Below are 26375 nucleotides of genomic sequence, written 5' to 3' on the forward strand. Positions count from 1 at the left end.
CAACAACCTTATCAGACTCTGTCTCCAGGAGCTGTTTGAACCATGTTCCTTATCCTCTTTTGGAGAATATTTGCATTGGATCTGGTTTTTAGTCTCTGTTCAGCACCTGTGGAAGGGCTCAACTTGCCCTTTGCTTTGCTCCTTACTGACCCACTCAGCCATGACTCACAGGGAGTCCAGGACATCTTACCCGCCTGGAAGAGCCCCCAGGATTCCCGGAGATCCCATGTCCCAGGCCTCCCAGGACCGTTCCCGACATGGCAGCTCTGCCAGGCCACAGTGTTCTCTGGGTGCTCACACTCCCTTTCCTGGGACCAATTTTCATAGGCCAAAAAAGTGCACGTGTGGAGGTTTAGCAATGATGTAACGCTCTCCGCTTATGCCTCTACGGCCTTATGCTGAGGCTCTGCGTTACTGTTTCTAAAATGATGCCCAAGACAACCAGTATCAGAATCACCAGTATCGTGATCAGATGTTAAAAATGCAGGTTCCCAGACCTGCTAAAGAATATGCCTGAGATCAAGCGAAAGACCTATTTTTTTTTTTTTTTTTTTTTTTTTTTTTTACAGCCTAAAACATGGTTTTCTCAAATTCTGGATTACTCCAATGACAGTTCAGCTTTCAGCCTCAGAATCTGATGAAATAGAGACAAAGTCAATGAGGAGGGTGGGGCTGGGAAGGAGACAGAATTATGAAGGTGAAGGGAAAAGTGGAAAGTGAGACAGAAAGACGCCGGACTGTTTCAGGCGCACAGCAGTAGAACTTACCTAAAGGCAGACTCAAATTACGACAGCCATTTGTTTTCCAGCTTCTACAACTTTCACCTTTGTGCATCCACTACTAGCCTTTGTCTTCCGGCATAATTTGTACCCAGGCATATCCAGCATCACGATGGAACCCTCCACAAATCACAGAGTCAATGACAAAGAACTAAGTGAAAAACAGAATGTCCAAGATCCAAAGGAGAAGGCAAAGTTTTATAAGATGGCAATCTACCTGCCACAAAAATTTTGCATAAGAGTCAGCAGTTTCACAAATATGAAATATATTTGCGTGATTCCACACCTCACCTCACCTCCCAAGCCCATGCCAGTTCACATTGCTCATTCATCTATTTCATGCTTTGCAGGGCTCTGTAAGTTCTTTCCCAGGGAGAAAGAGAAACAGACCCACCCCCTTGCCCCTTCTTCTGAAATATATTTTACAGCGACTGACATGACACAATACAGATTGTATGGAAAATAATACCTGTAATTCCTAACTGCTAACTTCACTCAGGGTTGGGTTTGGGGAGTTTAGACAGCTGGGGGGAATGTGTTCATTACCACTTTTTTTCTTTTTCAGAAAACGACTGATGGATGGGAATTCAAAGTTTATTCTAGAACGCAGATCTATTCAAAATGGACCTTTGACAGGCCATTCCCTCAGACCCTCCTCATATTCATAGCTAATCCCCTTGTCTCTTTTGTAACAACAAACCTACACATTGCCCGCCTCTCCTGCCCGCCCCCCCCCCCCCCGCCCACTACCCCAATTCTCATTGAACATTTTGAGGAAAAGTAATTTCATTCTCTTGCTCACTAAGGGCAAATTAAATTAGTCTGAGGTCTGGAATACCTGGCCATTCCAGGTCCCTATGCAATGGTCAAAAAATATCCATGTAATGGATTCTAATGATTGGATTTACTTTTTGTATTCCAGTTTTTAAATTACATTGGAGATACTACATAGAGTCCACTTATAATGCACAGGGCATTCATGTTAGAGTTCAAAGGTCAGGTGTTGCAATCTGGGATTTTTGGTCACCAACAGTACACCTATCTCTTATTCTCTAGTTTAGTGGCTCCCAAAGTGGCTAAGTATCAGAATCAATTGAGAGGTCTGTTAAAAATACAGATATTCTGATGCAACTCAGACATAATGCATCTAACTTTCTGGAGCCCAATTTTCTTTTTTCTTTTTCTCTTTTACAAGCTCCCTGAGTGATTCTCATGCAACCACCAGGAACCCATTTACTGAAGACATTTGGGGAGCCCATCTCTAGTCCAGTGGTTCTGGAGCTTGTGTGTACATCGGAAGCGTCTGGAGGCCTTATTAATATCCAGATTGAACCCACAGAGATTCTGATTCAATATGTCTGAAACAGTCTGCATTTCTAACAAGTTTCTAAGTGATGCTGATGCTGGTGGCCTGGGGACCACACTTCTGAGAACCACTGGTTCCAACCCAGGTTACTTATGCTCATGTTTATTATTCACTAGCATTTCTATTACGTGGTCAAGGACTCGGCTCCAGAGAAAGGAATAATCCTCTCACATCAAGGATCACACACCTGGCCGATCATCACAATCCCCCAAGAGTTGTTTTTTTTTATTTTAATTTAACATTCAATTACTGGGGTTAGGCTTGTACTTCATCCCAGATCCATTGAGTCAACAGCTCAAGGATGCCCTGGGAATTTTATTGTTGTGAAGTAACCCAGAAGATTCTGATTTATTACAAGGATTTGAAGACACTGTCTTAGATGAACCTGACTTACGAGTACACGAAGAACTTATACTCAAAATTATTTGTTGTTTCTCTGAAATTCAGATTTAATGGGGCATCCCGTATTTTTATTTGGAAACCTGGCAACCCTACTCACTAGGCTGTCTGTGCCAGGAGTTTGTTTCCTCTGTTCACTCCCTCTTTTGCTCAACACAGCCTGACTTACATGCTTAAGGGAGTGAAGGTGAAGAGTGAAATGCATGCAAACACGATGTGTGCGGTGCAGAAGAGAAAATTAAGATGTTCCCTCAGAAAAGAAAACACACACACACATACACAAAGGAAAATTCATTAATCTAGACAGCAGAAACAAAATCAGAAAAAAAATAAATACTGACTGCTAATGGTTTTTTACCAGACAGTTCGTCAATTACACAGTCAAAAGAAACCCTGAGGAATAAAAAGACACCAAAGATACTATTAAAATGTTCCAAGTGAAGCCATATGTAATTAATTTCAAACAAGCACAGCTATGAAAACTCAACTATTTCAAGGTGCTGAGTGAAAGCCGGTTAATCTACATCAGGCTTTAAAACTGAAGCTTCCAGGTGAGTCCAGGTTCAGCCAGAGACAGGGAGATGATGATGTCTGTCCCTTCCCTGTTTTATTGGAAGCTAAAGAGCCTTAAACGGAGACTCTCCCAGTGCATCAAAGACGAGAAGAAACAAACACACAGCCTAGCGCCTGACAACAGCACTTAACTACTGAGAGACTGAATCAAATGAGTGGAACAAACAAAACAGAGAAGAAAAATTCACTGACGCTGAAGATAAAAGATCTGGCAAACCATTGCACAGGCTGAGTAACCATCATTAGCACGGTTGTTCCTGCAAAGCAAGCAGCTTTCTCCTGATGCAGTTTGACCATTTTGTAAGTTAGGGATCAGCACTTTTACCGCAAAGGACAAGACAGGAAATCTTTTACACTTTGTAGGCCATATACTCTCTGCTGCATGTACTCATCCTTGCTGTTACAGTATGAAAGCAGCCACAGACAATATGTAAATGAATAGACATGGCTATTTTCCAATAAAACTTTATTCACAAAAACAGTAGGTTGGTGTAATTGCAGTTTAAAAGGTTAAACATAATTGGAAAACCTGCAATTAATTTTGCACCAACCTAATAAGTGGTTGCTATTGACTGAATAGTTGTGTCCCACCACCCACCATTCATACGTTGAAGCCTAAATTCCTAATGTGATGGCATTTGGAGGTGGGGCTTTTGGGAGATGATTAGGTCATGAAGGTAGAGCCCTCATGAATGAGATCAATGCCCTTATAAGGGAATGAAGGGAAGGGAGCTTTCTCTCTGCTCTTGGCCCTGTGAGCATACAAATAGAGGATGTTCTGGAAACCAGGATGAGGGGCCCTAACCAGACAGCACTCTGCCAGCACCTTGACCTTGGCCTTCCCAGCACTCAGGACTATGAGGATTATGTTTTTGTTTAAGCCACCTAATCAACAGTGTATTTGTTACAGCAGTCTAGCAGACTAAGAAGAAGGAGACACATTTGGCCCATGGGCCATAATTGGCCAACCCCCATCACAGGTGGGTGCACGGGGCAAGGATGGCATCACTAATAGATTCCACGAGGCACTCAGTGTCCTACTGGCGGATGCTCAATTTAAAAATATAAAACAAAGACTCCATTAACTCATCACTATACATACAAGGGCAGAGTGTTCAAAGTGTAAAGGCAGGAAATAGGGATTCTAGAAACATAGAGAAGTTGCTGATTAGAAATTCTGAGCCTACGTTATAAAGGGGAAAGAGAAGGAACCAAGGGGACCAAATGTCTTAGGATGTTTTTAGAAAGGTTCTCTTGGTGGCCCTGACATTCAGAGAGAAGTTGACTGCACTGGGGACAGGGACCCCCTTGCCAGTTTCTCTGACCTTAATCTACCACTGTTGAGGGTACATCGTATGATAAGGTGTCATCTTCCTTGATCAGGGAGGTGTCCTGAACTTCTCAATTCAGTAATTTTGCCTTTAGCATCCTAAGAAGTTTCCTTCTCCCAAAAGAAAAAACCAAGTCACTTTGGCATATACTTTTTATATTTTCAGCCCAGAATACATCATCCGTGGTGCATGGAAACATAACTACAGTGAGCCCCTTTATGGCACTGGTGAATGTGTCTCATATGAGGTCTTTGCGCCAGTCAAGAAACACACAAGCATGCGTTTTACACTGTATAATTTAAAAACTTTATTCCCCCCGCCGCACGCCCCCTACCAGACACACACACAATTCACAAACGGGTTTCATATTAGTTCAACTGGAAGTTTCTCTCCTGTACTTGCCTCTCTCATTGACTGTGCCATTGTCAGGGAAATTGCTTTCTCATCAGGGGAAGGGTTAGGTGCCATAGAGATGCTCTGAGCTAATCCCAGAAATGAGAGGTTCTGACCCAGCAGCCTCTGAAGGAGTCAATGAGTCCTTTCGGCTAAAGGCCTGGTCAGGCTGGGACAGTATAAGTTACGACACCTGCCTGTTGTCGATGCTGGCAGGATCTTCCCTGCAGAAATGACAAAATGCAGCCTATCTGACCAGGAAGCCCGGAAGCCAGATAATGCCCTCGGTGGCAGCCAAATCCCCTTCTGCAAATTCCATGGCCTCGTGCAAGAACATTTTAACGAACAACTGCCTTCTGCTTGGAGTCCAATGTGCACTCTTTGCCAACTACAAGATTGGTCTTCACTCAAAAGTTCCCTGTTTACACAGTTTTTAGCTTGTGCTTCGGAGGGCTGGTCTCTGCCTCTCCTAAGCGATGATGGAATCATATCAACGGAAGCATGAAGACCCAGGCGAGCACCGGCAGGTAGAGTGTGGGGGCACTGCCGCCCGACGTTCTCTGGGCATGCATTACGGTGAAAACCGCGTTAGTGTGGTTGGTAGGTAATTCCACATTGCAGATCATTCCTTCACAGCAAGACCTACACTCCTGTTACAAACGGAAGAGGAGAGGAGAAAGAGAGAGTGAATACTAGGAAGAAGAGGGAAGGGTAAAACAAAGAAAAACCAAAGAAAGTTTTCTGGAGCTCTATCTGAGGACATACAGAATTAGGGTTGGTTATCCAGCCTATGAGTCACCCAGGTCCTTGGGTACCCTTCCCCCGATTGACCTGAAAGTGAGGACCATCTGGAGAGTCTTTTCATTGTAACTGCGATTTATCTGCATCAACCCAAGCATAAGCAAGGGAATGAAGGGGAAGGGAAACTGAATAAGACTGTCAGATTGAGTCAACAAATCTTCTGAAGACTTGTAAGGAAAAACACTGAAACAAAAACGAAAGCTAGGAAAGTTTTGGATTGGTCATTGATTTTCTTTCTCAGTACTACTTGTTAGGAGATAATAATGACTCTCTATTGTCTATAGTAACCACAGAATCCTATCATTACAGCCGCAACAGCTTGCTAATAATGGCTGCTGAGTGGGGAAAAATACTTGCTCCCTCACAGCACAGGGTATTTTCAGGGGAAGCCATCTCCTGTCATAATATCTGGTACAATGCCTCAACCTGATAATCCCAGCCATTCACAGAGCCTTCCAGGATGGTTAGGTAAGACAAAGGCAGTGACTCTTGGTAACTTTATCAGTGATTTTCAACCCAGGCTGCACATCACAATCTCCTTGGGGAACTTAAAAAAACTCCTGATGCCCACCCTGAAGTTGTTTCAATTAGTCTGGGTTACCCACCAGCACAGCTTATAAAAGCTCGCCAGGAGATTCTCCTGCATATGTTCCTGCGTAGCTAGAGCTAAACACCATTGGTGTCAGAACGATTTTCTATACACATAGGCTAAATCAAATTCTAAAATCTGATGAAATTAACATACTTTCAAGTAATTTTTTTTCAAATAGCTCATGGTTCCAGGCATGTATAAGTAAAATGCCCATTTAGAATAATAAAATGAGAAAAAGAGATCCACTGACCTAAAATGTATCTATAGTTCATCATATCAAACTGAGGTCAATCTTTCAAACCCTCACTTCCTTATTTAAGCAGAAGTAGTGGGTGACACAACGTTTTCTTAGTAAAAGGTGCCACCATTTTCCTCTTTCCACCTTCCAGCTCTCCTCTGCAGTGGTTTCTGGCCACAAACAAAATAGGTGAGCTGGGCTCTGCAGTAGTTGTCATTTTCTCATGGACGGTTTGCTGTTGGGCTTCCAGAGCGGACTTCAGACAATTTGCCCAAAGAACAAGGTCTAGGATCTAGGTCTGGAGTCTGGGAACTATAATTTGTTTTTAGTAACATTTTGTTGAAGAACAGAAAGTCTTCAACTTCCCTATAGTCTCCAGTGCGTCATTGTAAAGGAATCTCTCCTCGAAGTATAAACATGTTCAACTTACTACTTCTGCTTCTTGCCTCTCCATATAACTAACTATCACTAGCAACAAGCCTTAGGACAGTAACTTCTCTCTCCCTCTCTCTTCTCTCTCTCTCTCTCCCCCTCTATCTTCCTCTCTCTCGCTCTCTCCCTCCCTCCCTCCTTACTGTATGTTCAGAATCTCGGCTGTGGTGGCAGCCAACAAAATGACATTCACTTCTTGAGGCACACTTTTTGGTGATTGATGTACTTCTTCCATGACTCGTAAAGTGGTGAACTGTCAAACAGTACTGTGTATCTACGCAGGAAGAAAAGAAAAGGCAACTTCATTTTTTAATATTGCAAAAGAGAAACTCACCAACAATAATCTCAGAAATAACTAAAATTCAGGATGATACTTAGGTTTCTAGGCAAAAAATATAATGGCAGAGAACTCTAGAGTTTCTCAGTGGCATTTTTTTTAAAAGGCATTAGCTTCTAAAGCACATGTGTAGTTTGAAAAATAATTATAAACGGACACCTATCCTTAGGTGTCAGCTAAAGCTGAGAAAAAATTGAACAAGCTTTTCATCGAATCACTAGGACCACCCATTTCATATGAAAGCATCAGTATTTCTGTCTCATCTGTCTCCCTCTGACACACATGTTCAGAAACTCTAAAATAAAATGAAACTTGTTCCCGTCAAATGCTATGGGTCAGAACATTTCCTGTTGCATTATTCAACATTTGTTTCTCATATATTAATAGGCCCTGTGGTGAACTGGAATGAAAAGCAGGTGCTTCAAAATACACATCAAAGACCACCTTCTTACTCACCCAGTTCACACTCTAACCCTCCTAACGTGCTTGACTTTTCCTCAAAGAATTTCTATTTTCTGCCTGTCTTTCACTGACACTTACTCTCTCTGTCCCCTCCCCCCTTTCTATAGCTAGCTTACATGTGCGTGGAGTTATCCACTCGCATTTTATTACTTAGGGTTCTTTAAAGAAGTGGTTGTATTCAATATCCTAGAACATTCTGCTTTAGTTCTGCATGTCTACTATAGTTATCTCAGGCCAATGAAATGCTTGGTTTACTGGGAAGGAACTACAACAGCAATGTTATAGAATGGGAAAAAAATTCAACTAAAGTTGAGAATACTGCACTTATGAAATTGCCTCTGTCACAAGTGGGCAAGCCACATTATATCCTTTAAGATAATTTTCTTTTTATTTATTTGTACTATTATTTAAAAAAAATTTATTGAGGTAACATTGGTTAATATAAATTTTAGGTGTACAACATTATAATTCGATATCTGTATATTCTATTGCCTGCTCACAATAAGTCTAGCTTCCTTCCATTACCATACATTTGACCACCTTTGCCCAATTCGCACTTCCCCCACCCTCTTCCCTTCTCGTAACCACCAGTGTGTTGTTGCTATGACTTTGCTTTGTTTTGTTAGTTCACTTGTTACTTTTTTGGTTTTATATTCCATATATGAATGACATCTTATGTTTTTTGTCCTTTTCCATCTGATTTATTTCACTTAGCATAATAACTTCAAGATCCATCCATGTTGTCACAAATGGCAACATACATCTTTATATGGCTGAGTAGTATTCCATTGTATGTATTTATCTTTATCCATTCATCCGTCAATGACACTTAGATTGTTTCCATATCTTGGCTATTGTAAATAATGCTGTAATGAGCATAGGGGTACATATATATTTATAAATTAGTGTTTTCTTATTCTTCAGATAAATACCCAGAAAAGGAATTGCTGGATTATATGGTATCTCTATTCCTAATTTCTTAAGGAACTTCTATACTGTTTTCCATCATGGCTGCACCAATTCACAATCCCACCAACAATGTACAACGGTTCCCTTTTCTCCACATCCTCTCCAATACCTGTTATTCCTTGTCTTTTTTATAATTACAATTTTAACAGGTGTGAGGTGATTATCTCATTGAGGTTTTGATTTGCATTTCCCTAACAAATGACTATCTTTTCATATGACTGTTGGTTATCTGTATGTCCTCAGAAAAATATCTATTCAGATCTTCTGCCTAAGTTTTAATCAGATTGTTTGCTTTTTGTTGTTGAGCTGTATCAGTTCTTACCGGTATATATTTTGGATACGAACCCTTTATCAGAAATATCATTTGCAAATATCTTCTTCCATTTGGTTTGTTGCCTTTTTGTTTTGTTGATAGTTTTCTTTGCTGCCCAAAAGCTTTTTAGTTTGACATAGTCCCATTTGTTTATTTTTGCTTTTGCTTTCCTTGCCTTTGGAGTCAAATTCATAAAAACACCACTGAGACCAATGTCCAGAAGCTTAGCGCCTATATTTTCTTCTAAGTATTTTATTGTTTCAGGTCATCCATTCAAGTCTTTCATCCATTTTGAATTAATTTTTGTGTATGGTGTAAGATAGGGTCCAGCTTTCCCAATACCATTTATTGAAGAGACTTTCCTCTCTCCATTGTATATCCTTGGCTTCTTTGTAAGTTAGTTGCTCATAGATGTGTGATTTATTTCTGGGCTCTAAATTCTGTTCCATTGGTCTGTATATCTGTTTTTCTATCAATACTATATTGTTTTGATTACTATAGCTCTGTAGTATAGTTTGAAATTTGGGAATGTGATAACTCTGGCTTTGTTCTGTTTTCTCAGGATTGCTTTGGCTATTTGGGGTCTTTTGTGGTTCCACACAAATTTGAGGATGTCTTTGTCCTATTTCTGTGAAAATGCCATTGGGATTTTGATAGGGATTACACTGAATATGTAGATTGCTTTAGGTTCATTTTCTTTTTAGTAAAATGATGACGATAAGTGCCCTGTATTTTGATAGGATTGTTGTAAGTTTCAACTAATATTAATAATAGTAAACACATACTGAGTGGGTACCACCAGCCAGGTACTCTTCTAACATATACACACTCATTCAATCCTTATAATAAGCCTTAAGGTAAGCCTTAAGATAATATCCTTACATTACAGATAAAGAAACTGAGGCACAGTTTCTTGCTCATGGTCCCGTAGGTAGAAAGTATTAGAAGGAAGGATTGTAACCTAGGCCTTTTCCCAGGGTTTGTGCTCTTAATCAGAATACTATTCTGCCTCTCAGTATGCTTCATATTAAACTAGATGATGCTATAACAGGCTGTACAAGAGCAGCTGACTTCTGAATGCAGAAGGACAGGGAACCACTAAATGTTTGGAAAGGCATTTCAATTTGTATTTCAGACAAAGCAGAATTGAAAACTGGTGGCTGCACATGTTCATGCACAATGTCACACATGCTAACGCAGCCCTAGAAAGTAAGAATAAAAGCCAAAGAAAATAAAATAAGAAATGTCATTTGGGGTGGCCAGTTAGCTCAGTTGGTTAGAGTGCAGTGCTCATAACACCCAGGTCGCGGGTTCGATTCCCACATGGGCCAGTGAGCTGCGCCCTCCACAACTAGATTGAAAACAATGACTCCATAACTAGATTGAAAACAACGACTTGACTTGGAGCTGCCCTCCACAGCTAGATTGAAAAAAAACAAAAACAAACAAACAAAAAAAAACCCAGCTTAAGTTGGAGCTGATGAGTCCTGGAAAAACATACTGTTCCCCAATGCATTCCCCAATAAAAATTTAAAAAAAAAAAAGTCATTCTTGTCATATCCTGTTACACAGAGAACCTCCTTTAACGATACCGACAGACCACAGAAGTAAAGCTGTAAGATGACAAGGAAACCTGAGATGACAAAGAAGAGTACATGCAGGCCTGTTGGTCCCAAAAAATGGTCGACTATCACCTCGCTAAGTAATGACAAACTGAAAAGTAAGAAACTATATTCTCAGTTAGAATTCCAGATGGTTAGTATCTTGGGGGCTTGACTGCTGTACAGCCCAGAAGGTACGGCCATGCATGCTGGAATGCAGGGTCATTCCATGTCAACCTCTTGAAGAGTTAGGTTTCCAGGGTGGACATGGAAGAGCCAACTTTCTTCACCCTTCCATTGCTGACGTACGTTTTCTTGCTAGTGGAAAGCTGCAGCTTCCCACACATGTTCCAAAAGATGAAATCCTAAAACCCAGAAATATGCATGCATGTTCCCATTAAAAATGGCTTTGATTAATAAATGACAAACTGGAGCATTATGCTCAGACCTCGTAGGAACAGTGTTTTGATACAATTCTAAAGAAGAGCATGGTTCCTGAAGATAAGGCCCAAGAGGATGGGTAGCAATGCCCCGGTGTACTGGTGTTCTAACCCATACCGCCCGGTTTTCAGGGGGAGTTAAAGCAAATAGCTACAAAATGATAACTACCGTCTGAAATAAATAAAGAGAGGCATCAGTCAACCTCCAAAACTTTGAAATAACTATGATAAATTTCTGTGAAAACTCTGGAAACAAATCCCAAAATGTATACGCTCACGCATTCACATGCACTCACAAGCATGCACCCAATTTCAGGTCGATGACTCTACAGAAATGTAAGAGAACCCCAGGAAAAATATTTTGGTAATTAATTATTCTTGAAAAGAAATAACGAAAAGTACTGTCCAAGTAGATGTCACAACCATTTGTGCTAATTTATGGTATAAGACTCTCAGGCCCAGTACAGGGCTCCGGTGTGTACTACTTAATGGCTCCACGTACTGGCTTTATCTCGAACAGGTAAAGCTATTTCACTACTACATATAATGTGATACAGAAATTTCCAAAAGATTCAAGGTAACAGTAGACCAAAAGTGGTAATCTCTAAGTCTGAGTTTGTTTCTCTTGGCCTTTTGCATCGGAAAACCTAAAAAAAAGATACATTCTAAAATCTGAATAGACTGATCTCCTATAGCTGTAAATAGTTTTTAATTCCACATCATCCATCAGCACATCCCGACTGCTTTACGTCCACGTTTGTATATATTAAATCATTCAACTTCTCTCCCCCTCTATTCCTATGCCCTAGTCCATGTCGCCATCTTCTCCACCTGAAGGCAAGGAAAAACCCTACTTGGTGTCACCTTCTACCATCCTTTCTCCACACAGCACCCAGAGCAATATTTTAGAACACAACTAGCATCTTGTACTCCCTAGTTTTAAACCCCCGACAGCCTTCCCATCACATTTACAATAAAATTCAAACTCTTTATTAGAAAAAGAAGATCCTACACATCCTGGTTCTTACCTCCAGGAGAGTCTTTCTCCATCTCCCACTAGGCCCCACTGGCCCAGCCTCTCCCTCTTCACTGAAGAGGCCAAATTTTGTCTCTTGTAGCCTTTGCATCTGCTGATCCCTCTTCTTGGCATGCTGTTCTTACAGACCTCCACATGGATGGCTTGTTTCAGTCATTCAGGTCTTATTTCAAATGTACATTCCTTAGAGAAGAGTTCCCTGACTACCTAATCAAAGGCATCCATTCATCCTGTCAACAAATATTTCCTGAGTGCCTAATATGGGCCAGGCCCTGGATTAAACCCTGGGAATATATCAGTGAACTAAACAAGCTAAAAATATACTCAAATGTTTGCCAAATGAATGAATGAGTTTTCCAAGCATCAATGTATCTCAATAGTACAGAACTTTTCCTTTGCTTTAGCCAGTAAGTATGACTTTTCTAGAGATATCATCGAGCATTTCTGAAATTCTTAGAATGCCTTAATCAACATTGTGATCTATTTGTTCTTCCTGGTAAATACCATTTAAGAAATTCCTCCTCAAGGCACACACAACTGCAAATTAAGGCTATGTCATCAGTTTCCAAGTACTCTCACAGTAGTCTGATGTCTGGAGAGTCTCTTAAAAGAAATCTCTGACTTCTATTGAACATCATCAGCCTGTTGGTTTGCTAATCTTATTACATAAAATGCCTCTGCTAAGGACCAGTCAAGAGAACCTAAATGAGGTGTAATCCCAAAGGAGTCTTCCAAACTCATCACACTTACTTTGTGGACACCATTTGTCTTCTGCCCATCGATTGCAGTTATAATTATCCCCTGCATTTTCACAGGTAAAACACTTGAAGCTGTTTGGAAATGGTGTAGCTTTAAAGAAAAATGCACAGTGAAACGGAAAGGTCAAAAAAGACAAACATTGTAAACCTCAAATATGGCACAAAATTAGCAACTTCTATTAGATCAAACAAAATCCACAAGCCATTATCCTCAGATTTCTGTTTCTAGGGAGCTGGACTTAACTGCCAGACTTTGGAGCACTTCCTTTTATTCTTTAAATATTTCATCTGTGCATATCTACTATAGACTAATAAAAATTATTCCACAAGCCACTTTGAAATATCCATGGTGTTCTTTTATTATAACTTGGGAATACGTGGGGGTTGAAGGGGATGGATAAAGGGTAGTGGCAGCCCTGGAACCAGTAATTTGATAAAGTACCTACCATCCCTGAAAAGAACTGGAGTCGGATTAACCTGAGCTCTAATTCTGCCCTTCCCACTAATTAGTTGTGTGATTTTGAACTTCAAAGAAATAATAGTATATATAATAATAATAATGAAGATCCCCATGACTTGCAGAGGAATAGTGAAGACTAAACAGGAGGTTGCAAGAAAAATATCTAGTAGTAGAGTCCCTTGCACATCAAGTCGTGCTGGTTTCCATCCTTATGCACTTGCATTATGGCTACATTTAACCTCAAACAAGTGATCTCATTTGATATATGTCCATTCAACCTCAACCAGGAATGGAACATTGAATGTAAGAACGATAGTAATTCTCAGGCCCTTATTCTCAGCCCACAGTGTTATGGAAAGAAGGAATTAGGAGTTGTTGGCAGCCTGGATTGAGAGCAATAAGTATGTTCTTTTTGTCTTCATGCTTTTTTTTTTCTGCCTTGTGTCTTGTTTTAATGGGCAAAACGTAAAAAATACAATAAATTTGACATTTTTCTATAGGCCAGGATATAAAGCCCTGTGTAAAATTTTCAATTCTCCCATTTTTGGACGATGAAACAGATAAAAGATCAAGGTGATCTCCAAACCATCCTAGTAACCTGACCACAAGTTGGGACAATAATTAGAAAGCGGTGGGCATTTCAGATACAGGGAAGGATATATATTGATGCATTAAAAAAAAGGACAAAATATCAAAAGCTGAAGTTCAGCGGACATAAAACTAAGTATTGCAAATATAGTTCAGTGTTGCCTATGCATAAAAGTGAATTAGGTAGATAAATAAATAAAGAATGAAATAATGAAATCCACTTACAGCTATTAAATCAATGCAGTTTAAAAAATACTAATACTCAATGCTAGTGGGTGAAGAGTAAAAGTATAAATTGGCACAAGCTTTTTGATTTAATAATTCCAATTTCAAGAATCTATTCTGAGGTCATTAGCCAATTGAAGAGAACACATTTAAAAAGATTTTCAATGAATCATTAACATTTAGCTTGCTTGTGACTGTGTGTGTATATGTGTGTCATATGTAAAGTATAGAGAATTGGTTAAATAACCTATAGACTAGCAATATGATTTTTAAAAATTTGAATGTAAGAGGCATTAAAATACTTTCAAAGACATAGAAAAGTATTTAAAATATAGTGTAATGGAAGAAAAACTGCTACAAAATTAAATTTGTGTGCTCTCAGTATGTCATATATTTAAATACACATACATAGAAAAAACAGTGGAAGGAAATATTCCAAAATGGAAAAAAGAGTTCACTCTGACTCTTGGGATTATGAATAAATTTTATTTTCTTCTATACATTTCCTGTCTCTTTGGGACTTTCTATAATGAACAAATATTACATTTTTTATCATTTTGAAAATAATTTGTTCTGATCACCCAATTGTAGTTGGCTTAAAAAGTTCAAAATTTGTCGATAATTATATAAAATATAGACATACATACAATATACATAGATATATTATCCTATAGATAATATAGAAGATATATACTATTTGCTTATTTTTAAATTATTAGTGGGAAAGTCGAGTATTATACAGCCTTTTCTAACTGTGCATAATATTAATGAAAATCCAAGTAGTATTCCCTTCCAAATTTCACACATACTAATCTGTTTTCAAAATTGTTAATGGCCATTTGAAAGAATCTATCACTGATGCAGAAACTTCCTGTAGCCAATATCCTTCTCCAATGAAGAGATGAACAAAGAACACTGAATTTCCTCTGCTAAACCATTTTTAGGGACAGTGTTCAAAGATAATTTTAAATAAGAACTCTTTGGAGACTTCAGCAGGGAGTCAATCCGTTTTAAAGAAATGAAGAAAATTTCAGAAGTAGTGAAGATTTTCTGATTTATTCTAGGTATAAACCAAATGTTCCAGAAAAAGCACCGACACTATAGGTAGAAACAGGGACTTCCAAATCGTCACTGGGACCCCACAGTCATGTACTATGTGGACAAGCACTACTTACGGTCGAGAGGAGGCCTCACGTTATAGAAGTTGATGTTCTTGGCAAATGCCCGGTTTTCTGAGAAGATAAAGATCTGGACAACAGCCACAGCCAGAGCATGGCAGTGCGGCAACATTCTGCTCTCGGATATGGAAAGTCCAAAACCCATATATCTAGGATGAAAAGAGAGACGGGTTGAGTGTATTTGCATTTTATGTGTCAAGAGGAGTACGTTTTGCTTCTGCTTGGAAAGGTTGATTATTCAAATATATTCAACCATCTAGTTGTTCTCTAGGGACAGTACCTGTGAGTAAACTGCATTCTTTCTGATCACATGAAAGAGAAGCAGTTACTGCCTTCTACCGGTCGGGCCTCTGCACAAGCCAGGTGAGTTTTCACAGGACACCCAATGGCCTTTCGCGTTCCAGAAGAACAAGCAGCCACTACTGGCCTGGCTGCACCCCATTCCACCACTGTCTCAGGCTAGCTGCTTTACTTCGGGCTAAATCACCTGATCTCTTAACAACCACGGTTTGGAGGCATGTTCAGCTGAAGTCACTGAACCACCTATCTGTCAATTCTAGTCCTTGAGTAAACACCTATGTTTGATAAATTTTGCAATTCTTTCAAAACCTGGAGGAAACAATAAAAGTTGGAGCAGTGCGAAGGAGAGTGGGTAAAAGTTCAATGAGTTTGAAAATCAAAGTCTCTGCTGGATCCCAGAACATAGACACTGAGAAGAGAAACAAAAGTCACTGCGAAATGCCATCCCGTCTGTTTGTCACATTGGGTGCCAAGAGAAGCTGCCAGAAGGTTCTAGAGGAAACAGAATTAAAGTTGTTTGAAAAGCTAGAAACCATAGGATGCTAGTCCTGGCCCACAAATGCTGCTCACTGCTTTCATAGACGTAAAGGAGGCAAGGCTGAAACTAAATGAAACAATGGATGTGCACAAAGCCAAGTAAAAGATATTACATCTTAAGTCCCATAGGTTATACCCTCAGACCTGGTAGTAACAAAATCTTCAGGAGAGATGCTCAGAACCTGGAATATCACCAGTGACAGGTTCTCTTTGACCAGGTGGAGGTATGGGCAGCAGAAAAGGTATGTAACTTGGAGTCCAAAGACTGTGTTTCCGGTGCTGGCTCTGTTCTTTACTAGCTGCCTGACCTTGGGCATGCTCTTTACACTCTATTAACCTCAGTTTCCTCATCTGTGAAGTGGCTTGATAACACCCGCTTTACCCACACGTTTGGGTAACTGTGAGCGTCAAACACAGGCTCAGGGAGGATCACAGAGGATTGGGTATGTAAGAGCATTTGTAATACAAGTTCTATGAAAATACTGGAATCTTAGAGTTCGATAATATTGGCTGAACTCATTTTCTTCTTGCTGAGTCAACTAGTCTCAGTGGGCATGGGGAGTTTTTCAAAGAAAAAAAAAGTTTGATCTCCACATATACAAGCATAACCCTTCACACGGATATTTTGTTTGAAGCCATGGTAATAATGCGTGGATTGCAGGGTTTTATTTCCCCGTCTTGTGCTGTGAGTATATTGGTTTTGCCTGTGTGGCTAATAATGCCTACCTATGGAGATAGAACTGAATATTAGACAAAATGTAGCCACAACATCGTCTCATGTCTACAGATGGCTTTTGTCATCACTAATAGAACCCAGTCCCTAAGGAAGTCTCAGAGTGAAAAAAAAAAAAAAAAAAAAAAAAGACTTGGTAAGTTTCATAAAGCAACAGTGCTAAACTGTATACACTACTGCATTTCACCTCAATACAGAATTAGATCTAGTGATACATAAATACACACACACACACACACACGCACGTGTGCTCTCACAATTAAGTTGTTAGCAAACTTGCCACCGTGCACGTACATTGGCAGCGCTGTACAAACAGCTCAGTAAGGTTTCATAACCTTGGTATATCAGTGTCTCACAGCTGTGTTCGTGTCGACGTGTGGCCATGTCTTGCTGAGTGGCGTTCATTACAGTTGTTGCGTATTTTTGTGTGCCGTCACAAGAATGTCTGAGGTTTAATTAGAGCAATGAACAAACATTCAATTTCTTATTAAACTTGGCAAGAGCAGAAGTGAAATCAGGGACATGTTAGTTCAAGTTTATGGGGATAATGCCATGAAGAAAACGGCAGTGTACAAATGGATTAAACGTTTTTCTGAGGGGAGAGAATGCGACACTGATGAAGAGAGGTCAGGAGGCCAGTAAAGAGCAAAACTGAGGAAAACATTGCAAAAACTTTTTGAATTGTGTGTCAAAATTGTCAGCTGACTGTGAGAAGCCTAGCAGACCAAGTAAACATCAATAGAAAAACAGTTAGGAAAATCTTAACTGAAAATCTTAGCATGAGAAAGGTGTGTGCAAAACTGGTCCCGAAGGCACTCTTGCATCACACAATGCACCTGTGTGTGAGGGAGTTTTTAGCCAGTAAACAAACTAACTGGATTGGAATACCCTCCCTAGTCACCTGATCTGGCCCCCAATGACTTCTTTCTTTACCCGAAGATCAAGGAAATATTGAAAGGAAGACATTTTGATGACATTCAGGGCATCAAGGGTAATACGACAACAGCTCTGATGGCCCTTCCAGAAAAAGAGTTCCAAAATTGCTCTGCAGGGTGGACTAGGCGCTGGCATCAGTGCATAGCTTCCCAAGGGGAGTACTTCAAAGGTGACTGTAGTGATATTCAGCAATGAGGTATGTAGCACTTTTTCTAGGATGAGTTCGCGAAACTAATTGTCACACATTGTGTGTGTCTGTGTATGCATGCACCTTGGTTCATTTTAGAAACCAAAATTGACCTTTCAGTTATCGGATTTCTAAATTCTGTTCTTATGCTCTCTCTGAAGAAACAGACTTTTAGCCAACTGTATTATACCCTATAGACAAGTGGTTATACTGACAGAAATTCTGCTTCTTCTAATTCATTTCTGAGTTGGACTGTCCCGCATTCATTATGAATCTGTGGCCAAGTAATGGGTACCCCGTCTTTACACCAGTGAAGATCCTTTGAGTTGGGAGGGCAGCTAATTCCTCCTTCACAAACCTCAAAATGACCGTGTTCCAAGAGGAATCCAAAGCATTCTTATAATATGGAGACACTGCCTAAGATCAGAGATTTCATATTGTCTGCATTCAAGTCCCATTTGCATCCCTAAGCAACTCTGGGACCTTGGACAAGTTGTTTCAGCTTTCAAAGCCGCAGCTTCCCCATCTGCAGAACAGGCATGAGGACAGTACCTATCTACCTCCGTGCAGAGGGAGGACTAAATGACACCGTATGCATGAAGCACTCAGCCAGGTGCTACACACGGTTAAGGCAGTATTTATCGAGCACTTTCTCATTAGGTAAAGAGCACTGGCTCAAATACCTGCTTCCAAGTCTGCTGTCTGTGTCACCTCATGCGAGGTCCTCAACCTCCCTGTACCACAATTTCTGCATCAATAAAAATGGGAGTAATAATAGGGAGTAATAATTCCTACAACCTCATAAGCTTGTAGGCATTAAATTAATTAATACATGAAAGCACTTGAACTACCTAATTAGCTATGTGCTCAGCATTTTGCTAATTCTTTCTAAGTAAGCATTTACTATTATGAACAAATCCCCAAACTGTTTGGAATCACAAGTTAGAACCCCTGGTTTTCCTCATGTAATCTCAGTGTGAGACAAAAGCCCATTCATTCATTCATTCATTTATTCATTCAACATGCCATTATTGACACTTCATCTGTAACAGACATTTTTAAATCACTGGATCCCCAACAAGGTCTTTACTCTTGTGTATTTTAGAGGGAGAAGACAGGAAATAAATATGGAAAAAACCAACTTCAGACAGTCATAAATTTTTGAAGAAAATACAGTAAGGAGATATGCTAGTGAACAGAAGGAGCTGCTTTACATGTGTGGTGGCCCAGTGTGCCTCTCTGCACAGGTGACATCTGAACACGTGAATTAAATGATAACAAGAAACCTTCCAAACAAAGAACCAAGGGAAAAGAAACGAAGGTCCTAAGATTGGAAGAAGCATGCCTTGTTGGGGGAATTCAGACGCTGGCGCATGCAGAGGCTGGGAACAAAGTCAGAGAGCTGGGGGGCCAGGTCACACAGGCACTTATAGGTTATGGCAAGGATTTCAGATCTAGAAAAGTCAATAAATTGTTTAATTTTAGATTATCTAGTTTTGAAAATTACCAAGAATGCTTTGTCTCTGTAGAGTAAGTAGTCCCAAATTCCTAGCCTTATTTCTAGCTCCAGGAATAAAAGAAAGCAAATTATAGTGAATATAGAGGCATATAACATTCAGATATCTCACAAAGGTGTATTTGAATGCATACATGACTGGATGATAGATGACGTAAAAACAACCGAATGCACAACAAACCCAAGGCTTAGACTTGTTTTCTTTTTTTTGTTTTCTCCATTCCTCAAAACAGCGCTGGAGGAAATGTGGTCTTATTACCACTGCACGTCTGAGGAAAGTGAGATTCAGAGGCAATATGTGCAAAGGTCCAGGACACCGCCTGGAACACAGACAGCAGCCCCTCAAAACATTTCCACATAGCTCGTTCTAGCCCACGACACTTGAAAACTAGCGAACAGTAAACCAAAAGAATATTGCTTCCATATAGGCTAGGTGTATTTTCATTTCCATTTTTAACTGAAACAGCATACCCTTATTCTATCAAAATTCGCCAACACTGCAAAGGTTTTACCAGTCAAATGAGGAAAGCACTAAATAAAATGTCTCGTTTTTTCCAGAGCATGCTTTATAGTCTGTTCCCATACCCTGCTTTCCCCCCAAGCACCTATATCTATCTCTATTTTTCAGTGTATAGGTTTGCATTAACATGACTGTTTTATTTTCAAAAGACATTAGGATCATGAAAAAGCAAAAGACTAACTATAGTATCTGAAAGTTGTTTTACATTTAAAATCATTTCACGAAGACTCTGAACTAAAAACTATCTGCTGAGACTGCTGAGTAGGCTTTCACTGCAGTCTTTGTTGCAGAACAAGGTTACAACAGAGCTTGTATTTTGCTCTACAAGGAAAAAAAATCTTTAATACAAGTTAGACTAAAGCATTCTGGTACTTTCCCCTAGTAGAGCAGAGTTCTTTAAATGGGAGCAGGGTGACCTATGAGCTTCTTAAGGTTATTTGCAAAATTTGTATCCATACATATTTCCCCCTGGGTTGAATATCTCAAAGGAAACTGATACCCACATAATGGTTAAGAACTGCTGCTTGCTGTTCCAGAACACAGCCATTATGATTTAACTTCCTGTAACTTAGATGTGTTCATATGTTGAAACTAAGAAAGCTGCACATATACATTAGGTATCTGGTCCACACGCAAAGTCCAGGGTAGCTCAGACAGAGTTCAATACCGTCATCCACCTTTCAGAAACCCCTCACCCACGGTGCTGGTCTTCTATTTGAGTCCTCCTTTTAGAAAGCATATTCATTCTTGTTCTAGAACTCAGTGTGCTTCTTTGTCAAGAGAGGAAAGGATTTATGCAAGGCATATTTGTAGGGACATAACAAGGATGGACAACTCTCAGGCACTCCAGGGAATGGCACGTAGTCAGATTTGTAAATTGAGGAAACCCCACAAGACGGTGACCCACTACTGCCCAGAGCAAAGGACCTATGTGGCACTTGGTCCAGAACCATGGCTATTTCCCAAGTCTGAGCTATGGCAATCATTTCATCCTGTATGTGGCATTTTACGCTTCCATGGAAAATGTGGAAAGTTGGGGGAAGGGGGTGGCCTCAGGAAATGGCTCATTTTTGACATCATAAATTCTTTGGGGGTAGGAAAATGACCTACCTTATTTTTTATATTCCCTAAGCCCATGCTCTGTGCATGGTAGGTACTCAATAAGTGCTTCTTGGAATATAACCAACATAGTTAGCTATGATCTGTGAGGAATGCCTTTCTTAGCAAGTAAGACAAAGGTTATGAGAGGCAGTCAGGAGCTGGCACACTGTCCAAAGCTGATAAAGAAATGGCCTCAAAAGGAGATGTGGAAAAGAGGAGACGAAACAGAGGTGGTAAATACTGGCACTTCTTGCACATTGCTAAAAATGAATCAGAAGCGCAAGGCCAACTTCACCTGCCAAGGAAACAAATGAAATGGGTAATTTAAAGGAAGCAGCTGTACTAAGACCAACATGCCTTTCAACGCTGGCATTCACACTTTCCTGCAAGCATCACTTACCCCTCAGTAAGACATTTTAATGACAAACTTTAATAGGTCTGGCTTCCCTTATAAAAAGAATAGAAGGCAAAGAGGAAATTCAAAATGAGTGCCAAACTTTTATTCAGAAAAAGGGGAATAGAGGAAAACACCCCTTTTAAATGGAGAAATTGGCCAGAAAAGTTTACCATCCATAAGGGTGGTGCTGCTGGCTTCTGGCTGTTTGGAGATGTTGGCTAATGGACACACTCTGATTCCCATTAAATTCAGGAAGAGTAGTCAGGGGTCTTATGTTGAGACTCTGTTGCAGCTCCTTCGCTTGCACTGGAACTGAGTTCCAGTTGTTAATCTTACCTGGGCCGTGAGAGCCCAGCTCCTAAGACTTCAGCTTCTACCTGAAGGTTCTAATACATTCTCTCTCTCTATTTCCGGAATATAATTCTCCTTTCCCCCAAGTTTAAATATGAATTTCTCTAACTTTAAAGGTATTTAATCTAGCATTTCTATGTACCTGAAGCAAAATGCAAGACAGAAGTTTAGCTTATGCTCAATCCATCATTTTTCATCTGAAAATACAAAATCTCTACAGAGTACCATATACTTTACTCTTGGATAACAAAATTCAATAGGGAAAACAGAATCATGATGGAACCTCTCATTAGAGCTTGTCCAAATCTTGCAAGTAGCATGATTATGTCCTGCATTTATACCAGGTACTGTGCTAAGCATTTTGTGTACAATAGTGTAAAAGAGAAACACAGTCCTTTGTGCTCTCATACATTATTGAAGCCAAAAAGTCCCTGTGATCGGCTGGGGAGATGTGACTGCTGAGCGCCAACACAATCGTCTCTGAAGGGAGAAAAAACAATGGGCTTTACCAGGTCTGACAATTAAATTTGTGAACTTGTTGCGCTGATGTTGCTGACCTTTTTTGACATCAGAAGGATTATTCATTATGAATTTGTACCAACTGGACAAACAGTTAACCAAGTTTACCATTTGAAAATACTGTAAAGGCTGCGTGAAAAAGTTAGACGACCTGAACTTCTCACCAACAATTCATGGCTCTTGCATCACGGCACTGCACCAGCTCACACGGCACTGTCTGTGAGGGAGTTTTTAGCCAGTAAACAAATAACTGTATTGGAACACCCTCTCTAGTCAGCTGATCTGGCCCCCAATGATGTCTTTCTTTACCCGAAGAGCAAGGAAATATTGAAAAGAAGACATTTTGATGACATTCAGGACATCAAGCGTAATAAGACGACAGCTCTGATGGCCATTCCAGAAAAAGTTCCAAAATTGCTTTGAGGGATGGACTAGGCACTGGCGTCAGTGCATAGCTTCCCAAGGGGAGTCCTTGGAAGGTGACCCTAGTGATATTCAGCAATGAGGTACGTAGCACTTTTTCTAGGGTTAGTTCGTGAACGTAATTGTCAGACCTCATAGATTCAGGAAAACTTAGAATAAAATCCTGGTTCTACATTTACTAATTGGGTGATCACAGAGTGAAGTATTGTCCCCATTTGCCAATAAGAAAAGGGAGGCTTAGAGCCACTAAGTAACTTTTCTAAGCTGTTGTGTGGATTGAGTGCAATTACATACATAAAGAACCTTTTACTTTGATGGTGTTGAAGAAATGTTAGCTGCCTGCTCCCCCATCCTTCCCTCCCTCCCCGCTTTTTCAGACATCATTAGCAGGAGAACAGAGATCAGGTCAAGGGATTAATTGTCCAACTCCATTCCATACTAGCTGGACCAAGTCTGATAAACAGTGTTGAGTTCTATGCATTCATTTCTTAAGAGGATTCAGAAATTCTCTTGCAACCAAGTGGGAAGTTGGAATGGATGGCTGCCAAGGTTGCTTTCACTTCTAATATTCTTTGATTTTTATGGAAGGGTAGTAATGAAGAATTCCAGTTATGCCCTAAAAAGTCATAAATTTAATACAGCATTCCTATAATATTTCAGATTCCTGCTATACTGTCTTAAAGAATACAAACTTCAAAATAAAAAATCATCAAGCACAAGATCAAAACCTCACAGAAAGAAGTATATCTCATTTCTAAACATACAGCTATCCATTTTGCAATGCTAAAGACAGAAGTCTTTCTACTATGTGCAATTTGAGAAAAGATAATGTCTAAAACAGTGCTGATATCAAAATAATTTCATTATGCAAATTGATTTTAAATCTAATCATAAATTAATACAGGGCCTATAAGTGTGTAATTTGGGTGGAGAAAGAGTCTAATCAATTTTAAAGACAGCTTTTTAAATGTGATTCAAATTTTAAGAAAAAGCTAAAAGACACTTCCAAAGTAATAGCTTTACAGCTGCATTTTTTGACAAAGATACAATTTTACATCTTTTTTTTCAGAAGGCTTCCCTGACACTGAAGGAGTAATGTGGTAAGAACTCCACATGAACAAGATTAAAAAGCTAAATGTTTAGGAATTGGAAACTGGACTCCTTTTTAAAAAAATCAAGATTGGCTTGTGAAGTTTTACTGAACTTTATTTAGACAAATGGTAGGAACCTGATTTAAAAAATATGTTGATGTAGTAAATTTGAGTGTATCCTTCACACAGGTGGAGTAATTTTTACCTCGCTTGCTTCCATAAATGATTTTTAGGAGGCTTGTACCAAGTCATTAATGCACGAAGGCTCTCAAACTATGGAGTGAAAACCATTCTTGGCTGAGAGGAGAATAAAATTCCTCACCCTTCTATGAATGGTCTTCCTCTGCTGTGTGTTACCCTTCCCTCTGGACTTCCTAGCAGCCAATGGAGACACAGAGGAGAGCGCATATTCTCTTATTTGACAAAAGGAAATTCTTCCTGACACTTAATTCTCAAATTCATGGACCCTATGCATTGTCATACAGAGAGCACCAAACAGCACATAGATAAAGCCTGGAATTCGTTTTGAAGAGCTCTAGATGCATCCTTCATTTGGCTATTTCTTTAGAAAAGCCAAGAGCATAATTTTAAAAGGTAATGTAATGGAGCTATCTCCACTGTCAGGTAGGCCAATGACGCACATTATTTTCTTTGCTGTGGAAGAGGGGTGTTTTGATATTTGAGAGGAAGATACAATAACCAGGCAGAAGCTGTACAGGAGAGCTGCACGCACACAGGTGTTTGTACTGTAAATGACAGAGTCCACGGGCAGAACTGCAGGGATATATCCTAGTGGCAACAGAGGCTGAGCACAGAAGACATGGTTTTTATGTTCTATTGTCTTGCCTGCTTTACTGAGCTCATTTCTTTTAATAACCAATCAAAGCTCTCATAATAGAAATCTAGGCTGAAATGCCCGACAGCTGGCTAAGGACCTGTTATTGAGCATTTGTTGAGCAGAAGAGTGCATCACCCCCTAGGAGGCATTCTCTAGTTCACGGCACACAGAACTCAACTGAGAAAATCCAGCTTTCAGGTCACTAGATGTGTAGGTCATGGCTACCACTTTTGACTTCATTTAGCCTCAGCTGACATAGAAAAATGAACATAAAAACAAAGTGTATATACAGATGTGTTTCTCATTGGAATCTCTCTGTATAGATTATAATATGACACAATGTCTGTACCAAAGCAGAAATCTTAGGCGGTAAATTCATTTGGATATATGTTTGTGTACATATATATGTATATGTATCCCACATACATGTATGTATGTGTATATCTGCATATACACATACGTACATTTTATTGAATGAATTGCTTAAGCACTATGTGCCAGGTTGTGAAAGCGTCCCTAGAACTCTGTTTAAGAGACGGTATTACCAATCATGTCAGCTGCTTTTAGCACCACATTCAATTAGGTTATCCTTCAATTGGGAGAACTTTCGAAGGCAGAATTGTTACTATGCCTTTGTCCTGTCGTCTTTCTTCTGTCCTAGGATTTTATGTCACTGACCATGTTTATGGAGCGTCTACTAGCTCAACTTTATTCTCGATTCTGAATCTAAAAATACATTACACAAGTCAAGACCAAGTCCATGGGTATGATTCTGAAAGAGGGGGGCATTTAAAAACCAACAATAAACTGCATGGCACGGCAAAAGAATAGCGTGCTGACTATCACAAGGTCACAAAATCCAGAACAGATTATTGAAAGAACCCTCTGGAAGCTGATAAGCTTATAAAAGCAATCCTACTAAAAAAATTTCTGCATTCAGCATATATAACAAAGTTACAGTGTGTCATTTGCTCTATAAATCGTCACTATTATAACCTGGAGCATTAGGAAATGTGCCTAAAGATATATATATGTACATAATTTCATATTCTCAGAGGAAACTGAAAAATTACGTGCATGAAGTTTTAATTGCAACATGAGAAATGACATTTAAGCAATGGTTCACGATCCCACAAAGTTAAATTCAAGTGTAAATGCTGCCTGGTATATAATGGGGGAACAATGGTCTTTGGAGACACCCAGGCCAGGGTGTGAATTCTGACTCTGTCACTTGTTGGATACTGCATCTAGCCAATCCCTCTATGACTCTGAGACTCAGTTTCCCCATCAGTAAAAGAGAGCTGTTAAATATCTATTTTGCAGAGAGTTGTTGTGGAAATTAAAGGAGAATAAATGGTAAGTCCCCATCCACTGCTATTTTTATTGTCAAATTATTAAATCAATTAGAAAGCCTAATATAGATTTATGGTTCCTCTATTAATTACACACCCACTAACATCATTAAGATCACGCAATATCTAACTAGATTTAAGACTGAAATTCAATATACATATTTTCAGTTCTAAATTCTATGATTATCTGAGCACATATGAGAGAAGGATATAAAACTCCTCTAAAACTATTCTAGAATATATGTGGGAACAACACTTAGGCTTCAGTAAAGCATTCTCATCTATCTGCTTTCTGATAAATCT

General features: G+C 39.6%; 1 protein-coding gene and 1 non-coding gene across 4 annotated transcripts in view; one reads left to right on the plus strand and one right to left on the minus strand.

The window, feature by feature from the left end:
- Positions 1-4797: 4797 nt before the first annotated feature.
- Positions 4798-26375, minus strand: part of LYPD6B (LY6/PLAUR domain containing 6B) — a 155486-nt gene continuing 133908 nt past the window's right edge. For all 3 annotated transcript variants that reach the window (XM_033111686.1, XM_033111688.1, XM_033111687.1), the window contains exons 3-6: positions 15269-15420; positions 12813-12911; positions 7048-7178; positions 4798-5491 (exon numbers count right to left, since the gene is read on the minus strand). In XM_033111686.1, coding sequence (XP_032967577.1) covers positions 5327-5491; positions 7048-7178; positions 12813-12911; positions 15269-15416 — 543 coding nt within the window. In that variant the 5' untranslated portion in view covers positions 15417-15420 and the 3' untranslated portion in view covers positions 4798-5326. The remainder of the gene's footprint in view (positions 5492-7047; positions 7179-12812; positions 12912-15268; positions 15421-26375) is intronic.
- On the plus strand, positions 10243-10316 carry TRNAM-CAU (transfer RNA methionine (anticodon CAU)). The gene has a single exon. It is a non-coding gene; the product is annotated as a tRNA-Met (tRNA).

The sequence above is a fragment of the Rhinolophus ferrumequinum genome, chromosome 8 (assembly GCF_004115265.2).
Source record: "Rhinolophus ferrumequinum isolate MPI-CBG mRhiFer1 chromosome 8, mRhiFer1_v1.p, whole genome shotgun sequence".
Classification (NCBI taxonomy): Eukaryota; Metazoa; Chordata; class Mammalia; order Chiroptera; family Rhinolophidae; genus Rhinolophus; species Rhinolophus ferrumequinum.